The sequence below is a fragment of the Aythya marila genome, assembly GCF_965140915.1.
Source record: "Aythya marila genome assembly, chromosome: 2".
Classification (NCBI taxonomy): Eukaryota; Metazoa; Chordata; class Aves; order Anseriformes; family Anatidae; genus Aythya; species Aythya marila.
Genome location: NC_139043.1, coordinates 95,897,940 through 95,919,408, shown reverse-complemented (window position 1 = coordinate 95,919,408; position 21,469 = coordinate 95,897,940). Strand labels below are relative to the sequence as shown.

General features: G+C 36.8%; 1 protein-coding gene across 1 annotated transcript in view; it reads left to right on the top strand.

Moving 5' to 3' along the window:
• LOC309875709 (dynein axonemal heavy chain 5-like) overlaps positions 1-21,469 on the top strand; it is a gene marked incomplete at both ends in the record, with an annotated part of 145,765 nt that overhangs the window by 83,076 nt on the left and 41,220 nt on the right. The window contains 8 exons of the mRNA XM_082755382.1: positions 330-610; positions 970-1,185; positions 3,880-4,047; positions 10,713-10,931; positions 12,663-12,839; positions 17,034-17,228; positions 19,645-19,800; positions 20,055-20,237. Coding sequence (XP_082611508.1) covers positions 330-610; positions 970-1,185; positions 3,880-4,047; positions 10,713-10,931; positions 12,663-12,839; positions 17,034-17,228; positions 19,645-19,800; positions 20,055-20,237 — 1,595 coding nt within the window. The remainder of the gene's footprint in view (positions 1-329; positions 611-969; positions 1,186-3,879; positions 4,048-10,712; positions 10,932-12,662; positions 12,840-17,033; positions 17,229-19,644; positions 19,801-20,054; positions 20,238-21,469) is intronic.

Below are 21,469 nucleotides of genomic sequence, written 5' to 3'. Positions count from 1 at the left end.
CACTTTCAAGTTGTGGATGTGGGGCATCCATAACTTCCCTGAGCAACCTATTCCAGTGCCTCACCACTCTGAGTGAAGAATTTCCTCCTGAATATAAACAAAGGATTAAGTAACAGATACTGAAGACTTCTACCCATAAAATGAAAAACAATTTACTTTAAATAGTGAATAAATATTATCCCTGCTTAATTTTGGTGTTCAACAAATGGGATCACTCACTGGGGTTCCTAAATATGAATCCGAGTGACCTATTTTAAGTATCTAGATCACTTCGCTGAGATTTCTCTCTCATGTCTTCATATTACTAAAATAGAGTTTATTCTACTCAGGTCTTGCAAAACTGATGGAAGCTGAGATTTCAGTAAATCAGCTTTCCAAAGAGTTGGTGATGAAGGAGAAAGATTTGGCAGTGGCTTCAAGAAAAGCTGATGAAGTTTTATTGGAAGTAACAATGAAAGCCCAAGCTGCTGAAAAGGTGAAAATGCAAGTGCAAAAGGTAAAAGACAAAGCTCAGGCCATTGTGGATGACATTGCCATTGATAAAGCAGCAGCAGAAGAGAAACTTGAAGCTGCAAGGCCTGCATTGGAAGAAGCAGAGGCAGCCCTGCAGGTCAGAATTGAATATTCTGAATGTACATGTAGTTAGCTATTGCTGTTTGTGGAATATTGTGGTTTATACTTCTGATTTGAAAAACTAAAATAAAGTGAAAGGACTGGCAGTGACCTGTTAATCCTTGTAGGAAAAAAAAAAATAAAAATTGAGGCAGTGGAGAGGTAAGATGAACAGTATCTCCTCTACTATCAGGTAATAAAGTGGGTCATTTAGTGGTACTAGCTTTCTGCAGTACTGCTTCTGGGGGACCTGCAAAACTGCAGCAGTTTTCTTAAATATGCAGTCCCCCCAACTATCTTTCTCTACCATTATGTGATGGCTTAAATAAACTACTATTTTGTTCCCTATTTTTTCAGACAATAAAGCCTTCTGACATTGCAACTGTTCGCAAGCTGGGTAAACCTCCTCACTTGATAATGCGAATTATGGATTGTGTGCTACTTTTATTCCAAAGAAAAATAGACTCGGTAACACCTGATCAAGAGCGCCCAGGTGTGAAGCCATCATGGACTGAGGCTCTGAAACTAATGAATAATTCAGGATTTCTTAGCATGTTGCTTAGTTTTCAGAAGGTAAGAAGATGTTAGCAGCATTATTACTCCTATAATAATCTTTAGAGATCATGTGAAAGTGTCCTCATATTATATGTGCTCTAACATCTACAGGAACTGAAGTTCATAGGTAGTCTGAAACACATAAGTATTATGTACCTACAGTTGCAGATAACCGTGTGATTGTATTCCTCTTCATTTTCATGGTTCCCAATTTCTGTAATATTTCTTCTGGGTCACACAGTTTCTTTCAATGACAGAAACAAATATACCAAACACTGCATCTAATCCTGAACTCAGTTGTATCTTTATTCAGGCAGTTTTCTTGCTCTTCAGTAGGAATTTTCGTAAAAAGAACTCACTGTTGGTTTTTCAGTTGTCTTACCATCTTCACTGCTACTAGACCTGTTTGCATGCCATCTTCAGAACTGTTTGACAGGGAGCTAGGAGGAAATATGGAAGAGAATAAGCATCCTGTCAGGAAAAATGCTGAGATATCTGGGAACCTTTGGGGCTATTTGACTAGAAAGGTAGAAAAATGCAGGATGATCAACTCTAAGAAAAAAACAGATTTTTACTTCTGTTGGGACAGAAACTTGCCCCATTTACAGTAAGATTCAGTGGACTGTGGTGCAAGGCGAATTTCTCTTCAGGGAGGTTAAGAAAGATGTTGTGTATAGCTAGTCCAGAAAAAGACCAAGGCTGGGCTATGAGATGGTAGAATCATGGCCCAACTCTAAAATCCAGAAAGGTGAGAAGGTTTTTAGCAAAATCTCTGGTTTCTGCAACATTGAGTAAAACTCTATTCATTTGTGCACTTCTCAAATCAGCTTTAGCTGTGCATTTTGCTGATGTCTTTCCTAAGCTACTGGGGTGTTTTTGTTGTGCAGATGAGGCTTGCAACCATGATTCTCACTGTCCCCAGGAGCTATTTCTCCCCGTGAGCCATATTGGCAAGGCAGCATGAGGAAACTTGCACTGCCTCTGTAGACAGTCTCTTCCTGGGGCTGTCAATATGGCCACTTTTCCAAATGGTATCTTCACCAAGTACATAGAGGAAATTAGTTTAAAGATGATGGGGACTAATTATACACTCCTTACTCAAGCTTACTCCTTAATGAGGTTTCCAGTTTGGGCACTTATTAATACTATATGTGCTCCTGCTAGTAGTTTGCAACACACTAAACTTTACTCAGAAGAGTTTGAACGGTCTCGTGGGGCTGAGTTCTTGCAGAAAGGAATATTGATGAATGTGGCGAGGAACACCAGACTATTTCTGTCTCTGATGAGGTACTTCGTATGCAGCCCTTCTGCCTCATTTCTTGTTTCTGAGATTGAGTATATATGAGATATATATGAGTATATATGAAGGCCATCATGTCTGCAGTTCTGACTACACTGCTTGCTTTTTTTGGTGAGACTTCTGTGATTTCCTAATTATTATTTTTTATGCAAGGAAGATCAGTGGATGAAATAACTCCCTGGATTTAAAATTCTTTACTGAAAAGGAAAAGCATGACATTTTTCAAACTCTTGAACAGAAATTTAGGCCACTTCTGATTGGTCTTTGCTTCACCCTTGTCAGCTTGCTAACTTGTAATTTTGAATAGGAGAATAAAAATACTCACAGTGAAAGCATTGCCATATGTGATTTTAAGAGTAATGTAACGAATGTCTTCGTTATTATTATAGCAGCTAGTTATTATTATAGTAGCTAGTATACAAACACAAGCCTGTCCTTTCTGATATATATCTCCAGGAAAAGAGCAAAACATTGCTCAACTCTATGAATGGGGGATGATTTTTATTAAAAAAGCATGTTAAAATGTTGCCAATAAAAGGAAGATTCTTAATGCTTCTGTTGTTAAGCAACCATTGTTGCTCTGTATAAGCTCTTCTACTCTCTGCGTTGCTTAAGGAGATGAATTCCATTTTCTTCTGATACTTGTGTAATTATAGATTAACCACCATCATAAAAGATCTGGCTTTTTGTATTCTCAACAGATTGTGGTGGGAGAAAAGAATCTGAGATTAGAATAAATAAGTGAACAGCTGAAAGAAGTCACAGTTACAGTTAAGGATATGGATAGTTTAAATGAAGTGAAGTCAGTGCCTTAGAGTTTCACCTCTTCCCTTCCCCAAGCTTCATGTTGGACTACCTCAGTTGTGTTCATACTGGTGTATGTCTTATGCCATTGTGAGCTGGTTCAGGGAAATAACCTAGAAGAAAACTGATCCCTGGTTTGCTGGCTTGGATTCCTGTCATATTAGCTTCCAATCTAGTTCACTGGGCACTGGTGATGGCATTAAAGATGTGGCAAGAACATATCTTGATGTTGAGGGAGAGAGGAATGCAGGTACAGAGCTGTAGTGGGAATAACTTAGATCTTAGAATAACTTGTCATGGAGCAGGCAGTGTGAGTAATGTCTGCAAATCTTATGGGTCAAATATGGTTATTAAATGTAAACTCTAGTCAACCTGGAAGTTGGAGCTATTTTTTACTTGAGTTCACACACAGAAAAAAAATCCCTACACCTACTAATGTTCTGTCATTTATGGAAGCGAAAGGCAACGGCTGTGTTTTGTTTGTGTAAAATGTTTTGTTCTTCTGTAAGAAGTGGTGGCATCATGTTTTTAAAAATAAAAATGTTTCTGTGAAGCAGACTTTATTCTAAAATGCATTTAAAAAATAATTCTTCCTTTCCATTGACTAGGACTCAATTACAGGAGAAACTGTGGAGCTTTTAGAGCCTTATTTGGATATGGAGGATTATAATCTGGAGACTGCTAAAAAAGTGTGTGGAAATGTAGCAGGTCTTTGCTCATGGACACAAGCAATGGCTTACTTCTATGGTATTAATAAAGAAGTCCTTCCTCTTAAGGTACTTCATATTTGTTTTATTTTTCTGAGAGATCGCTATGATTGAGGAGAAAAAATGTAACATTATTTTGGGTAAAAAAGATAATAATTTACATTTCAGTGGGAGCGTTTAGTGCACAGATTCTTTATACAACCTGGCTATTGGCAAGTGAGAGATACTGATTGTGTATTTGCTATTGGCCTTGGTGCCAGGCACTGCTGTTTCAAGAAAATTTTCACTCCATTTTACTTGCCTGGGAAGGAGTATGGTCATCACGATCTTGGTAGAATCTGGGAGAGGAGAGATCTTTCTTGGTGCAGAAGTATTCTTTAGTGAATTTAGCCAGAATTGAGCTCTCTAAGAAAACTTTTGAGTGTTAAGTTGCTACAAGTGATTGTATACATAATAAAGTAAGTAGTCATCTTACTTCTGTTGGAACAATGAAATTTTCACAGTAATACAATAGAATATGATAAGCTGCACTGCTAAAGATAGTTTTATTGTCTTGGAAATGTTTCATTTATGAGCATATTTAAAAATAAAATAGCTTTGAACATGGTGGTTTATGATGTTTGCTTCTGCAGGTGATTTTAGTGCTCTTTTCTAAAGAAATAGATACCAGTTGGTTAAGTTTTCACTGTAGTCATGCTCAGCCTCCTTTCGAAAAGTCAGTCTGTCAATTCTATATTCACAACTCTTCGCATATTCTTTTAGTATACCTGAATAGATCTAATTTCAATTCATTAAAAGCATGATATTTTTTATTCATGTTACTGATAGAGAAGACTGTATTTCTGTGATACGTAAGTGTCAATGTTCAAATAATGGGATGTTCTCTAATGAAAACAGAATTTGAAAGGCATCTGTTGAGAGCTGTAAAAGACAAAAGACCTAGGGAAGATAGTGGACTAATACTCTGATGCAACTCTGTAAAAGCTACAAAAGTGCTCTTGTGGTTTTTAGTTGATTATACATGATTTAGGGTTACATATAGATTTAATTTTATATTCAAGTATTTACATTTTGTCACACTGGAGCTGATAAAAAGCTAAGCATGCATTTCTTGGCAAAATAATGCCTATTGTCAGGTATGGCAATAGCTACAATTATTTTAAAACTGCAGACGATAGAGCGAGTTGTTGGGTCAAGCAATGCAGTGATGTTAAGAAAAGAATTGAAAATAAATGTACAATTACATAGCATAAAGAACTACCACAGGGCACATCATCTGATGTTAAAAGCAGGTTTACTGAGTGAATTAAGCTGCTTTATCCTAACAGCTGTTCTAGGAGACAAACCCCCTTCAACTCCATCCAATATATTTTTAATTGCATCTTAAAAGAGACACAGTGCCTCATTAATCTTAAATGTGACAAGTTGTGAAAAGTGACTAATAATGACTTACATCTTAGTAAGTATGGTGCGCAAAAGTGTAAAGATGAATTAATTGCTAGAAATGAACACCTACATTCTTTAGATATGGGTTTTGCAGCCTAAGGGTCACAAGTGAGAGTTGAACACAGCAAGTACAAACAAATGTTGCCTGGAAATGCAGTGGAGGATGATTTATCATACAGCATTCAGCATGTGTGTACTGCTTTCCTATAAACCTTCAACATAACCATGAGCTGTTCTTTTCTAGTTTGTTATCTAGTAAGCAAGCCTGCTGGATTAACCTGGTAATACAGAAACACCATCTGCTATTTATTAAATGAAGAACATAGTGGCAGAATGAAGAAGCCCTGGCTTTAGCTGTGATTCTGCAAGCTTCCAATTAAAATACTGTGCATAAGGATATAATTTCCCTTGGAGATGTCTCCAATGATTTTAACTAAGATTTCCTTAGGCTGCTATGATGATCAAGGGAAGTTTGTCTGTAGTTTATAAATTCTGTTTGATATGGAGGATTGTCCCTATCAAGCGCTGTTTTAAATACGGAACTCTATTGCCTTTTCTCCTTTTGCTTGTCTCCGTGCTGAACGAAAACCCACAGGAGTCAATAAGTGGCATTTCACCTCAGGATGAGGTAACAGCAAAGGAGTATCAAAATTTGAGGGGCATCCATGTAAATAAGAGTGTCCTTTTCAAGGTGATGCCTGCCAGGCAGGAAGACAAGCATTTATGTCTGGATTCAAGGCCCACAGTAACTGTGGAAGGAAAGCGTTTACACTGTGGGAGTGAAGGGGAGGAGTGGATCACCTAACAAAACAGATCAGAGCCAGGACATATGACTGTGAAAAGAGAAGAATGAAGAATCTTTCAACAGCTGTTAGAGGCTGTGAAAAGCAGAAAAGAGGCATGATCTCCATGCCTTTCAGAGGTCATTTTAATGCCAAAGAATGGTTGCGGATAGGAAAGAAATTAAGACCAAGATTTTGTTAACGTCATTCTGCATGGATTTATTTGCATGTGTACATGTATATATATGTATACCTACATATGTGTAATACATTCTTGAGATTGGTGATGTGAAAATGTGGGCATTGGAATATCTGCAAAACCTGTGTATGTGCTTGCTTAACACTTCCCTAATTTAGCTATGATTCCAACCTTCTCATGATACTCTGAGAAACTCAGAGTAATCTCATGAGGCTCTGAGAAAGACGACACAAAAGCAGTGGGGTGTCTAGGTGAAAATCATCAATGACCTGGGCAGGAGGAGCTTGAGGTTGCATTTCCATGAAGAGGTGTTAGTCAGATGCCACGTGCCCAGGAAAGGACTGCAAAAACAAGGCAAAGATGGTCACCCAGCACATCCACAGAGCACTTCCAGTAACATTTCCTGAATTAACTAAGTAACAGCTGCTCTTCACAGTGATCAGGGTTTGGTCTAGGTATTCCATTCACAAGAAGGGATAGCATTTAAAGATGTGAGGTTTTTCATCGAGGATGACATTTTTATTTAAATGCTTTCTTGGATCAGGACCAGATATACTCAGTGTTTTGCAAAACTGAGTTTGCAATGAATCAATGAGGCTATGTCAATACTAATAAATTAAACAGTGCTACTGAATTTTCTAGACGCTGGATTGTGATCATCTTCATTGTTAAATTGTTTTAATGATCCCTAGTGTGAATTTGGCCTTGGCGAGGTAGTACTTTTTCAGCAGTCTCTGGTCACCTTTCGAAGAACCATTTTCACAAGGCTGTTTGCATGCAATGTGCTGTTTTAGAGGTTGTAAGAGTTCAGTGTGAGCTGTTTTACTCTTGTAAACCTCAGTGCCAGAGAAAGGTCTTGGGCATGTTTAATTTAATAGTATAGCTGTAGGCAGTAATTACTTGTTTATTTTTCCTGTTTTTATGTGGAATGCAAAAAGTTTAAGAGCGGCAAGATCATCTCGCCACCTGCTATGAAGTCCTCTCTGAAGGCATCCTGGAGTTCAGTCTGTGCCCCTTGTTGGCACAGGTACCGGCTCAATACTTGTACTGTGCAGACAGAGGCAGAGAATGGATGGAGGCACTCCAAATCTGCTGGAGCAGACATGAGAGGTTTTGTGTGCTTCCCCACAATGCCAATGGCAAGAAAAGGCTGAAGCTGCAGCTCTAACACAAGCCTAGGAGTGTTCTAATGTAGCTCCCTTGTCCACAGTGTGGATCTCGTGTCTCTCATCCTCATGATTCATTCACATCAAATCCATTTATTCAGGCTTTCACACTGCATCCAACTGGAACAAATTTTGAATCGTTGCTTTGCTGTGTGACTCAGGGAGATGAAATGAAGGGTGTGAAGCGTGTTCACGTAGCAATGCCACTAAACTTAGAAAGGCCACAGTGGTTCTTTGTGGTTGGGAGACACATTTCGTTCCCTCCACTAATTGGCTGAAAACCTTTGTAAGAAGCTGCTTGTGACTGTAATAGCCTCCTTGAGCAGAAGATTCTCCTTGGCAGCAGAATTTGCCTTCTGCTCTCGTGGCAAAACTGCGCAGCAAGCTGCCAGCCAACCTACTAGTGATGTCTATACAAAAGCAGTGTTTATACCCATGTAATTTTCAAAAATTGAGTTGGAAAGAAAGGCAGGGAGAGAGCACATAGTGATGATTTCACAGGGTGAACTGAGGCAAGTAGTCTCTCTGCTCTGGGGAATCACATAGGTTGCTCACTCCGGTATGCTAGCATTCGTTCTTGTGTAACCAACCAGTATTCACCACATGTGAGTAAGCAACCTACAAATCAAGCCTATACCAATGTGTATTACTACTTTGGGATGATTACCCTAAAATTGGCTGAAAACCTTAGTCAAATTGTCTATAACATTATTTCTTATAATAAGTAATCTGCTAGAGATCCCTGTCAAGTCTTAAGTAACTAATTTTGGGATTTTTTTTTTTTTGTGTTGAAGTGCAATAGATTTTTTTGTACTCATCTCAAGTATTTTTTTCATTGTGTTAACATCTTCAAGGTTGAAAGCTTTTAAGAGCTTTTAAGAACTGGGAAGTCTGTTTATCTGTCTTTTGCATCTTTCTGGGTAGTTTATTGCTGTATGGAGATCTGGCTTTCTCGTATTTATGAGGCACAATTGCTCTTTTGTATTGGGAATTCACATGGCCATTCTTTTCTTTTGGGCTTACGTGCAGCTGTGATAAATGCCAAGGTGAAATATGAATCTGCACAGCCAGGTGTAAGTTCCCTGTTTTTCCAGCTGTTCTGCCTCTGCTGTTCTTCCAGCTCTCCAAGGATCTTGCTCCCTGTTCATCCCCTGTGAGCTGGGGGTGAAACAAGGTGTCATAACTTTGTTTTACTCCCATCCATGGCTTTCACAGATAAGAGAGTGTTCTGCACCAGGATAGGGGTAGGATAGTTGGCAGAGAGAGGGATATGCTGGATCTCATTAAGAAAAGCCCAACAACAAATGGCTTAATAAGGTAACTGCTTTAATAAGACAATAAGAAGAGGATTATATGATAACTTGAATGACCAGAAGAGAGGTTTTTTTCTCCATGGACAGGATCTGCTCTGCACAACATGCCATGGGAAAATCCATCCAGGCTCCATCCAATGCTGCACGAACATGGGGTGCACAGCATCTGAAGGGATGTAAGATTTGCCCACTTTCCATATTCTTCTTTTTATTGATGTCTCACTGAGACATTGCCTTATTAAGATGTTAGTTGTCAGGCCTTTCTTACCGACATTCAGAAAGGACCCTGGACTGTCTCTCCCTCTCTCATCTCACCCCCCATGCCATCCCGTGTTGGGGAGGAACAGTGCAGAGGAACACTACCTCACCAGCGCAGAATTCCTGTAGTGTTTAAGCTTTTCCTGAGGGCTCCAGATTCATGAAAAAAAATAACATCAGTGGTTCTGAAATCTGCTTAGCTAGGTCTTAACAAGACTCATTGGTCTGCTGGTTTAACAGTGTTTATCTCTAGGAGATGCTGTTTAATGGGCTCTTTGATAAACGGTAGAATAAAAATATTTTAGCTTTCTTACATGATGGATAGTTTTTGAGTGGCCATTTTGCTGGCTTATCTCCATTATAAAATATTTGCTTATCTCTAGGATCTGTCAACAGGCATGGTGGCTACAGTAAAAGATATTTTTGTGGGCAGTGCTATTCTCTGGAAATGTATCTCCTGAAGTGGTACTGCTGTGTTGGTTACTGCAGATATGCTTCTCTAATTCCTTCCTTGTAGACCTGTCTTTTGAAATCCACCAAACTCTAGCTTTTTTCAATATGCCTAGATCTCAAAATGTGATCTTGGCTCCTCTCATTTTCTATTTTCTTCTTATCCAAAGCAAGAAGAATTTGTGAATTTTAGCATATTTTGATAAACAGTCTATCTGTTTAGTCAAGATACAATGCCAAAAACCAACCCAAAGTTATACTGTTTATTAGGAGTCATCCAATAGGTTCCTTGTTCTGTTACTCTTCTGCTGTGATGTAATATGTGTCAAGTGTTATATTTGTAGTAAAACTTTTTTACAGATTCTCGGTTTCCATCTTCATAACTCTTACAGAAGGAAAAATAGAAATAAGATACATGACCTTTAAACAAGTGTTTTAAATATTTAGAGCAAATGGAAACAGTGTTTATATGTAAGAGTGAATTTCGTAAGAATTTTGTCAATTTCTAATCCTTTGCAAACATCTATTTGGAAACACATTCTGGTTACTTTTTATTTTTATTTTTATTTTTATTTTTTTTTATTTTTATTTTCTGTTAGGCATACAGAAATGAAGACGCCAAATTTAAATGACTGGCAATTTATCATTCAAATTTTCACAGAAACATAAGAAATGTGTCTAAAGCTTTAGTTTCCCGAGGAGCAAAATATGTTTGTTACATTTTTATTGTAGAAGTAATTGATGGGAAAAGAGAGAAGAAGAGTAGTTTCCATTACCATTATTATTATTTTATAGTTCATGAGTCACAATCTTAATTTTCTTTTGCACTGAGAAAATATCACAGAAAACATTGTATGCATTGCCTCATATATCTAGTATACAGCTATTTCAAATTTATTGCGATTACAAATCATTAATCATTGTGTGATTAATGGATCATTCTGAAAATATTATTAAAATATTTTAAGATTGCCTTGAATAATAATAAAAAGGGAAAAACTGCTGTCATGTTGAGCATGTATTTTCAAAAGTACCCATACAGTATGTGCCACTAGATGAATGTCATTTGCTGTTGCCAAATAACAGGTATTAAATACCCTTTACTTCAAAATGCTTGTAGGCAAATCTAGCTTTACAAGAGGGAAGACTTGCAGCTGCTCAAACTGAACTGAATAATGCACAAAATCAGCTGGATGAGAAGCAGATGGAACTGGATCAAGTACAAGCCATGTATGATTCTGCTGTGAGAGAAAAGCAGGCCTTACTCGATGATGCTGAGGGCTGCAGAAGGAAGATGAACAATGCCACAGCGCTGATAGAAGGATTAGGTGGAGAAAAGGTACTGGCACATTATGGGTAGGATCCCAGAACAGAGTTGGTGCTAGTTTTGAGAATACTCTGTAATCATCATTAGTAGTGCTCAAGAAATTCAAGGCAAGGTGATATCTTGATATCATATAGCACTTTATTTTAGTTATTTTTTTTTCTAATCCTTCTGTCTATCAAAGTAAAACAATTTCTTGTGTTAACTGAATTCTTATGTGTAATGCTTCATGTCACACCATATGACTCGTATTGGGATAAAGTTCAAATTTAAAGCCAGGGAGCCAAATTCCTCTTAGCATTAGTAAGAGGAATTAGGTTTAACCTAAATAATTGCCCTAAAATATTCATAAGAAGGATTACTCTCTTTTTCTCACCAAGTATTCAAGAATAGAAATTTGACGCTTGACTAATTTTCTGAATTATATTTTAAGTTCAGATTGCTACTGGAACCTTCCACAGAATTATGGGCTAATCATTATCCTCTGCACTGAGCTTGAAGTTTGCAGTATGAAAGTTGGGAAGTATGCAGATTTTTCTGTCTTCAGCTTCTACTGGAACTTGAGGGTTTCCAGAAGAAGCAGGATAGTCTTTTTTGCATTGGCTGGTTATTTCCTTTGATAAGTCCTCGCTTCCAATCAAACACAGTCAAAACTGATGAGAGCTTTGACTTCATTGAATCCTGTAAGGCCTGGACGTCAGTGTTTGGTTGCATAGATGTGCTTCAAAGTGTATTAGTCAACAATGTTAGATGCTTTGACATATTTTTCAGTGAACTTCTGAATCTATAGATAACACCAAAACAGGAGTTACAGTGCCTTACTGTGGGTTTTCTGAAGCTTTGTGCTAAAAGCTTTTGTAAGAGCTGTTATTTCATTCTACTTCTGAAAATTCAGAGAAAACAATAAGAGACACTTGGAGCCTTGGGCAAAAATGGCATTGATTAAATGTGTTTTTTCTCAGTTTAAAGTGTGCAGGTCCTGGCCAAGATTGCATGCAGAGTGATTATAAGGGAATAGAAAACTGTGGAGAAATGAATAAGTAAAACTCAAAAATAGTGTTCAGATAATAACAGTCATGGAATAATTGAGATTGAAAGGGACCTCCAAAGGTCGTCTAATCACTCAAAGTGAGCTCCAAAGATCATCTAATCGCTCAAAGTGATCACCGTGTCCCCATGACCATCACAAGATCATGACTCTGCAGCTGTGTGCAGACCTTCAATTCCTTGTGTTTGTTCTCCACGCTGTGCACATCAGTGTGCAAACATTTCAGAGAGGTGCCCAGCTGTGCTAATTTCCCAGACACAGTATGAAAGCTGTCCTATAGTTCTGTCTGGTAGGCAGTTCTGTGTTTATGCAGTTATTGCTTCAGGTGGTCCTCCCTCAGCCCTGTTTTATGAATTACTAGGTCCCTACCGTATATACCACACATTTTTTTTGCCAACTTGGCAAACCTACAGTTCCTCGCATGATTGTTGGTCATCATCTCCCTCATCTTCATTCCTCCTCTAAAACCCTCCTTACCATTTTGGCCAGCCTGTTTGGCAGAGATGCTTATTCCCCACTTAGGAGGCTGTCATCTCTTTCAAGAAGCCTTCTACTTCTGAAAAGGATTAAAGACGAAAATACTCAAGGCTCAAAGAACAGTTATTTACCAGAAAGAAAGAAAGAGATTCTTAGATTAGATCTTTATGTTAGGTTTGTGTCCTGTTAGTCTAACTTTTTAATAATATTTTTACATACAGCTTCGTTGGACAGAAAGCAGCAGAAACTTTCAAAATCAAATTACTAATTTAGTGGGGAATGTCCTTCTGGCCACTGGATTTCTTTCTTACTCTGGACCTTTCAATCAGGAGTACAGGAATTTGCTGCTCCAGTTGTGGAAGAAAGAGATGAACAACAACAAGATTCCATACAGTAATGTATGTGTTCATGCTTTGTTCTAAATTTATTCTTTACCTTGGAGAGAAATAATGAGAGCAATCCATTCCATAAAAATACTTAAATGGAAGATTATTTATTTACTGGCTGTCATATTCCATCTTTTTTTTTTTTTTTTTTTTTTTTAATAAATACAAATTCTGTACAGTTATCAACTGAGCTTTTAAAAAATGTGTTTTAAAATCCTCTTTATTCTTTCATGCATCACAAGACTAGTGCTTAGGACAAGGCTCTGCCAAATCTAAGACAGAGAGGGTACCTGAGCTGTGATGCCCTTGAAGAAAATTGCGTAACAAGGGAAATGAGGACAAATGTACCAGATTAGAAGAGATTTACCTTAATATAAGGGGTTCCATTGAATAGTCAGATTTTTCCCCTATAGTTGGTGTTTTTCACAAATACTGTGTTGTGTCCGTGATTTCAGTCATAATGTAAAGCAAATCAGCAGTAGAAGATAGTAGAAAAAATAGTAGAAAATAGTAGAAAAAGTAGAAAATATATAGAAGAAAACACCAGTTATAGCCATCTCCCTTAATGTGTTAAGTCCTCACCTTATAATGAATAATTTGTGAATATCTCTTTGAGAATATCACCCCACAACTGGTATTGCTGTGTCCATAGAATTTTCCATGCAGCCTCCCATGTTAGGCCCGCAGGATGGTGCAGAGATGGAGAGATTGGTCTGTGGCTTCTCATCTGGCTGGGAGTTACACCCCAACCAACTTCCAGGGGCCCAGCAAGATTTATATTTTTTCCCCTTCTACCACCTACAATCTGATGTGCTGCCACTAAAAATCTGGTCTCTCTCTAGACGTCCATTTTTCACTCTGAACTGTAAATTTAAAATATAAAGGGTAATTTGGTTGAAAGGCTTTTTTCATATAGTTCATATTGCTGACAGAGTACATCAGAAATTCTTTAACATACTGTTCTTAATATGAAAAATCATAAGCACAACAAACTAGTCTAGGAATAGAAAGCTTCCATTATTTTCATTTAGGCTTTCTTAAGTAAAACATTTTAATAATCTAATTTTCTAGAAAAATATCTGTAAAATGGAAACATAGTTTTTTTTTCTTTTTTCAAGCTTCACACTTCACTTTTAGTTTAGTATAGCTAAACTCCTGATTGACATAAAAAATACTCTTATACCCAACTATAGCACAGACTATTATAGGTTTTGAATCAGGAAATGTCACCTCTGCACACCCGTGTATTAGCAATTAATGCCTTTCTGTCACACCCTCTGCTGTCTCCCCACACAATTTAATTCAGTTTAATTTGAAGTGTCTTGTTGAAACGATTAAGTTAAAAACAGAAAAAAAAAAAAAAAACACGCTGCATTTTTAAAAGCTTGGTTTTACCATTTCAGTTTTCTCCAACTGTTTAATCCATGTAGATTTGTCACCATAAGGCTGTTCTCTGTGAGTTTATTACAGCTGCTCCTCAACTGTCTGAAGTCTGTGTGGGCAGTGGTGGCCTAAAATGCATCTGAGGTGATGTCCCACCATGCAGCTTCAGTTCCCTGAACACATCATACCTTTAATGAAGTGAGCAACTTCAGTGAAGGGACTATGATACAGAACAGGTTCCTTTACATGAACCTGGTTCTTTCCTTTGCCCACCATCTATCCCAAGAGTGCAGGATCTGGCAGTTCTTCTGGTACATATGTTTGTACCAGCCTTGTTCCTACTCCATGACTTTGAGGAGGTCTGTCTAATACTCTTCCTCAGAACTGGAATATAGATTCATGTGGAAGAAAGAATTTTAACCATAATAATCAAAACTGTCTTTCTTATTAATCTCTGTTCCATTTCACTTGGTTTTCTGAATTCCTGTGTACATTTTCTCCAGCAGTGAAGGCTGAGAAATAGTTCAGGGAATCTCTCCTACACTAAATACAGGATTGGATGCATTGAGCCCAAAAGGCTTCTGTCCTCAGCTGTCAAAACTTTTGAAAGAGCAGTTGCTGCTGGAAATTGCTGGGAATAAGTGAGCATCGTGTGTACACACATGGCTCCATCATTGTGAAAGAATTGAATGTAGATCCCTATTCCTGTTGCATCTTCTTTTCAGGTTCTTGGGGATTTGACACTGAAAAGACAGTGGATAGTGCTTCTCGTAACAGTGATTGACCTTGACTTGGCAGGGTGAACCTCACAGCTCAGCCCAGTATATAGTATGATGTATGAAAATAAATGATTCTGACCTACCCAGCAAAGCTTTCTGAGAGCTCCTGATGAAAAGTAGTATGTAAGGCCTGGATGGATTTATTAATAAAGTACTAGTAACTGTGCAGTCTCAGGCAACATTCTTCACCAGCGTGGTATGGGAGTTCCCCTACATACATTTATCCCAGGGAGGCTCTTTCTTAAACTCTGTACGTAATGTTCTTAAAAGCTACTTACCTTGGGGAATATCTGTCAAGATTCTTGCCATTTAAGGATGAGAACTTGGATGTAAAATGTCCTTAGAGGGAAAGAAAGAACAAACTGAATTTTTGATTCTGTGAAGATGTTCTGACTGCGTTACCACTAAGCTGCAGCCTTCAAAATTTGAGGAATACTTTTTGATTGTTTCAGTGCTGCTAATATATTTGCTTTTCTCACATGGACAGACTAGATACAGAATGTCGTAATTAACATGTGTTTCAAACCATAATTGCCGTTCTGTTTAGATAGCTGTTGTTAAGGACAGGATTATGATTTCAGTGACAGTCTATGTAAGAGTGTTTTAATTTAATTTTATTTTTTTCTATTGAATTAAGTGCTCACAAAAAGCAGCAGATGGGCTTCTCTTGGTACTTCACACCACAGGAAAGAAAGCAGCTTTGCAGTTCAAGCAAAAGGCTTGACATCTGCCTTACTTTGTCACAGACTAACTGATTGTGGGTGTATGAGTCATTTAGGCATAACAATTTAAAGAGAGCTGTTTAAAATTAGCTATCTGTCTTTGTAGCTAGGCATTTAAATAAGATAAGTTTCAAAGACTGTAACTTCCTCCTGCAGTAAAAAAAATAAAAATAAAAATAATAAAATTTTTGGACCCTAATCCAAAAAGTTCCCCTTTAGGAACTAAATATGGCTTATATGGCTTTGGGTTCTGAAAATTTTGGTTATTAAATCCTCTGCTGTCCTTTTCACAACTGGAAACTGGATTCTTAAAGTTTCTCTGTCTTCTGAAAGTGGCTTGAGCTCCTTAATACAAAATCTTCAAAAATAAGAGAAAAAAAAAAGTTAACAAAGCTTTTGAGTCTTGTAACCATTGATATTACTAACTTGTGATTGTATCACAAGTCTTACAATATTTGAAATCTTGTCTTAGGCATCAGCTGCTAAATTATGTGATTTTTGTAATATACCCAGCCTTTTTGTTTCTTTTTAGACATGTTTGTAGAGAATGGTTAAAAATAAGAATTCTTGAGTGAAAAATTAAAGGAGCAAATAAAAATCATTCAATTTTATTCTTTTTAAAATCACATATTTATTTATTTATTTATTTATTTTTTACTTTAAAGAGCTTGACTTATGATTTTAGGCACTGTTTTACTCACATACACATTCTTGATAGGCCACTGTTCCTAATGAATAAAATAAAGCAGGTTGGTCTTTAGGGGCTATCAAACTTTAGGAAAATACATGAGTTGGGAAGAGTTTTGACCATAGCAACAATAACTTTCCATGATAGACCACAGTTATTGGTCCATAATATATCTCCTCTTCTTCCTCTCGGTCCACCCACAAGCCATCCCATACTCGTGTACATGGCTGGAAGGCACTTTACAACTTTATAGCAGTATGAAGCTCTTCTGACAGAGACAAGCCTTCCAAGGCCTTTGGCCTAGCAATAAAAGAGTTTGCCAATACCAAAATGAACTTGTCATTAGATATTGAACTGGCTTCAGAGTTTCTCCAATGCTATTGGTCCCTTTCTTTGGTGCCATTCATATCTTTTAAGAATTAATAGACTCTCAAAGCTTGAACAGAATTCACTTTCACTATTACCCTACTTCAAAGGTTTAGGCATTGACCTTTGAAGAAAGGAGATAAACAATAAGTACCAAATATATTCTATGATACGCTGTGATCAGAATAAAAATGCAAGCCTTCCATCCAACATTTTAGTGTAACTGCTCTAACTGCTAGTAATTTTGTCATTACATATTTTCTGCTAGGACCTGAATCTTACTGGTATGCTTGTTGACAATGCTACTGTTGGTGAATGGAACCTCCAGGGTCTCCCAAATGATGACCTTTCAATTCAGAATGGCATCATTGTCACCAAAGCATCTAGATATCCTTTGCTGATTGATCCACAAGGTCAAGGAAAGATCTGGATTAAAAATAAGGAAAAGAATAATGGACTCCAGGTAAATACTTTATTTATTTTTTTTTACATGTCTGTCCTTTCATGTCATATTTAGCAATGCAAACTGTTTTTCCATCTTATTTTGCCCATGTGTTACAGTAATTTGAATCTGATGTTTCTGGTATACAGCTAGACAGAAATTAAAATAAGACTGATGCAAAATCTGTGACCTATCTGTATCAGGGTGAAATAACTTGTACTGCTTTGTTGTTTCCCAGAGAGATAGTTTCAGGAGAAAATTGGGATTATCTGTTATGTAATATGTATTTTTATGATTATTTTTTAAATTACTTTTCATAGAGAAAGAGAAATATTGGGGAAAAGTAAATGACTTGCAAAACTAAGACCAGAGAGTATCAGACAATGAATGCCACATGGGAATAACACTTTAGGGTGAGCATTTTCAGATGACAATAGGGAAAAGAAAAAGTGAGGCATGAAAAGTGAGAAAAGGAGCATGGCAGCCTGAGGCAGAATGGAAATCTGGTGTTATTTGAGGCATATCTAACACAGAGTCCAAATTTCAGCTGCATGTTGATGACTACATGCATGTGATTAAAAAAAAAAAAAAAAAGTATTGCTTATTTTATCCACCTTTCTCAGTTTCTGTCTAGCTTGGGATCTCTAGCCATTCTGCTTGGGATCTCTGTCTTCTATTTTACTCAAAATCTTTTTTTTTTTTTTTCCTTCCAATCAGCCTACCCTTCACACTTTATTATGCCAATAAAGATAAGATGGATCATGATAAAGATCTAGAAATATATTTTCAGACTAGATCAAGCATGATACTAAAGACTTAGTTGTTAAAGTATAAAATCTTTCCTACAACTGTAGATTATCACATGAATACCACAGTATACTACCTTCACTCAAAATGAGAGCGGTAGATAAGGAAAAAAAATTAGAAAGATGGTAAGAACAGGAATATCCAGAAAGCTGTTTATGTCATAGTGATGTCATAAGTTAAACCTTTAACCTTCTGTAACTGGGCCTGTACTTATATTTTCTACCACCTTTAAGAAAGGCCCAGCATTCAATCCCGCATTAAATGCATTTTCTGGTAGATAGAGCATGCTCACAAAATGGTATAGAAACATAGCTAGCAACAGGAAGTATTAACTGAGAAGAGAGCAAAAATAATAGAGAGTATTCAAAGATCTTGAAAAAATAATGTCTTAAAAATATATTAAAAAAAAAGCTCTCCTAAAACATGAGAATTTTATTCACAAAAGGATTTCGGCAGTTTGTGACTGCGTGAAACCTATTTTCTTACAGTAGATTATATAACTTCCTCTAAATTACATTAGACCTTATTTTGCCCCCCCAAAACTCAGGAAATAATAGACAGAATGATGTATCTCTTATTCCACTGCTCTTGAGACTTGCATCTCCTACTCAGGATTTGAGAGAGATGCCAAGCTTAGCGCAGGAGAGGAAACAGTAACTCTCTGAGTTAGGGACCTGTACCAACTCTTTCTACCATATTGTACCTTTTCCCCCAGTAGTTTAAAGCATCCTTCAAGCTGCTATTTCAGTTCCCTCCTTAAAGTGACACTGAGTCTGTTTTGCCTACCTTTCAGATGGCTGTAGCCACTTGCTGGCACACACTTATGGACATAGAGCCTCTGTTCTCTGGTCCAGTAATTGCATACTCACCAAAGCAAAGACTGGGAGATTTCTTCTTTTCCCTATTCATAGTTTTTATACACTATAGGTGATGGTGACAGAGAATAGTGTCCACTTTCTGTTTTAAACCCATGTAATTTGCCTCTAGATACTGTAATCATACCTTTTTCAAAGAGTATTCCCTTCAAGACAGGTATTTTATTTTAAAAAGCATGCCTATCCTAGCTTGTTTTCTGGTTAAAAAAATAAAATTAAAAAATCATGGGATAACAGATGTTTGGAAAGGCTATCCAGTTCTCATCTCAAAGGTACATATTACAATTATTAAATATCAATAAATGATAAGGGTCTAAGGGGTCTATGTGATTTTTAGTAACTTTTAGACTTGATATTGTGAAATAGAAACTTCATTGGAAATTCAGTATCTGATACGAGATTGTAAGATTGGTTCCTAACTGAACCCTATAAGTATTTACCTGCTTCACATTAGTGTTTTGAACATAAATCTATTAATAATTAAAAGGTATTAAGACACTACAGTAATTAGATAGATAGACTGATAACTAAATATACAGCTAACATTGAAGAAAAACAGCAAGTGTGATCCTCTGTTCTGTTAACCTTAAAACAAAACTTCCATTCATTTCAGAAGAGGCAAGTATTGCTCCCTAGAATGTAATCATTTGTGTAGATATCCCAGGAGGAATATAATTTCTGAATGCTGCAACACATTTTGTGCTGTTTTCTTTGTGCTTGCAAATGCATGCTATATTGTGAACCAACCTTCCTAGGTTACAGCTCTGAACCACAAGTTCTTCAGAAGTCATATAGAAGACAGCCTGTCCCTTGGCCGACCTTTGTTAATAGAAGATGTTGGAGAGGAACTTGATCCTGCTCTAGATAACATCCTGGAAAAAAACTTCATAAAATCTGGTTCATCACACAAAGTAAGATGAATTGTGAACATGAAAGTAAAAAGACAGTAGGACAGATGCCGGGTGTCTGATAGTCTGGGTGATGTAGAGATTCACACTTCTGCAATACTTAAAAAGATCAGCAATGAACTCCTGAGTTTTCTTGTTTGTTCCCCTTAAGCAGAAAGTTTTAAAAGTGCAAATATATATATATATTTAAAAAGATCTTATCTATTTTTCACTGGATGAAATTACTTCTGAAAATTGAGTCATTTTTTTATTTTCAGGTGAAAGTAGGTGACAAAGAGGTGGATGTGATGAAGGGGTTTACCCTTTATATGACAACAAAATTGGCTAATCCTGCATATACTCCAGAAATTAGTGCAAGAACAACAGTGATTGACTTTACTGTTACTATGAAAGGGTTGGAAGATCAGCTCCTTGGCCGTGTCATCCTCACAGAAAAACAGGTATCTAGTAATTTGCAATATTTGTTTAGAAGGAATTGTTCAGTATTCACACCGAGAGTAGATATACATGTATTTTATGTCTTAGCTGAAATCAAATGCAAGAATAAAAATACGCATGTAAATTTATTTTTCTGTGTTTTTGCTGAAGGACAATGTAGAGTTGTGTTTTAATGGAATGGGAAGACCTCAACAAACATTTGTTTTAAGATCTGGCCTTGGAAAGAGAAAAAAAGAAAATTTTTCATTAATAATGCATCACAGGCATATACATGACATATATGAACCGTCTTTATTCCTTTATGTATAACAAATGCTCCTTGTTCAGTCAGAAAACTCTTTTATTTCTGAATTCTTTTTTAAAATTAATTTGAATTAGATGAAAAAAATGCATATGAAGTCATACTTCTCTTGCCAGCCATGGTCTAGTGTGCAAGGAGATATGAAATTTTTAAGGAGTCTTCAGCACTGACTTGACTCTTACTAAAATTTCCATTGATTTTTTTGTAAGCAAATGTGAGGAAGAAAATTTCCCAGGTGTTTCTCAGAAGTTTTATTTCAAAATACAAAATCTGAGACATCCATCCAAAATAATTTGATTCCTATTCTTAAATTGTTCTTACTTCTTTTTGTGTGATCTAATTTAACAGCCTAGTTATCCAAAAACTTAGAAGTCAGTTCATTACAGACACTGGGGACAAGTTTTTTAATCTTTTATTATTTTTTTTTTATACTGTGGAAGTCAACCAATAAATTATATTGTTCAATTACACTAACATGAAATATTTGTTTCTTTTCTCATTAAAATGAAAGCACAGAAGTTGCATTTCATACCAAATTGAATGGCTTATTTATTTCAAATGGAACATTTTATAACTGCACTTTTGTGTGCAAAGTAACAAAGATTAAGGTATAGGTTAGCAGAGCTGCTGCTTTCAATAAATAACACAGGCAGGCTTGCTTGTGTGAGAGCTGTTCCCCACCTAACGGAATTCATTCCTCCTCCTTCCACTTTGCAAAAGCATGTTCTAGACAGTGTGCTTTAGTGGTGCTGTCACTTTCTCCAGTGACAAATCTTTTCCTTTTGTTCATACAAGCATTTTCTGAAGTGCAGACAAGCCTAAGAGCCCTTCCTTCTGGTCCCAACCAGAGGTGAGAAAGTCATTGCTATGCCCAAACTTCCTGTGAATTGTTTCATGAAAACTGAGAAAGTTACAACAGCAGGTAATGAGGAA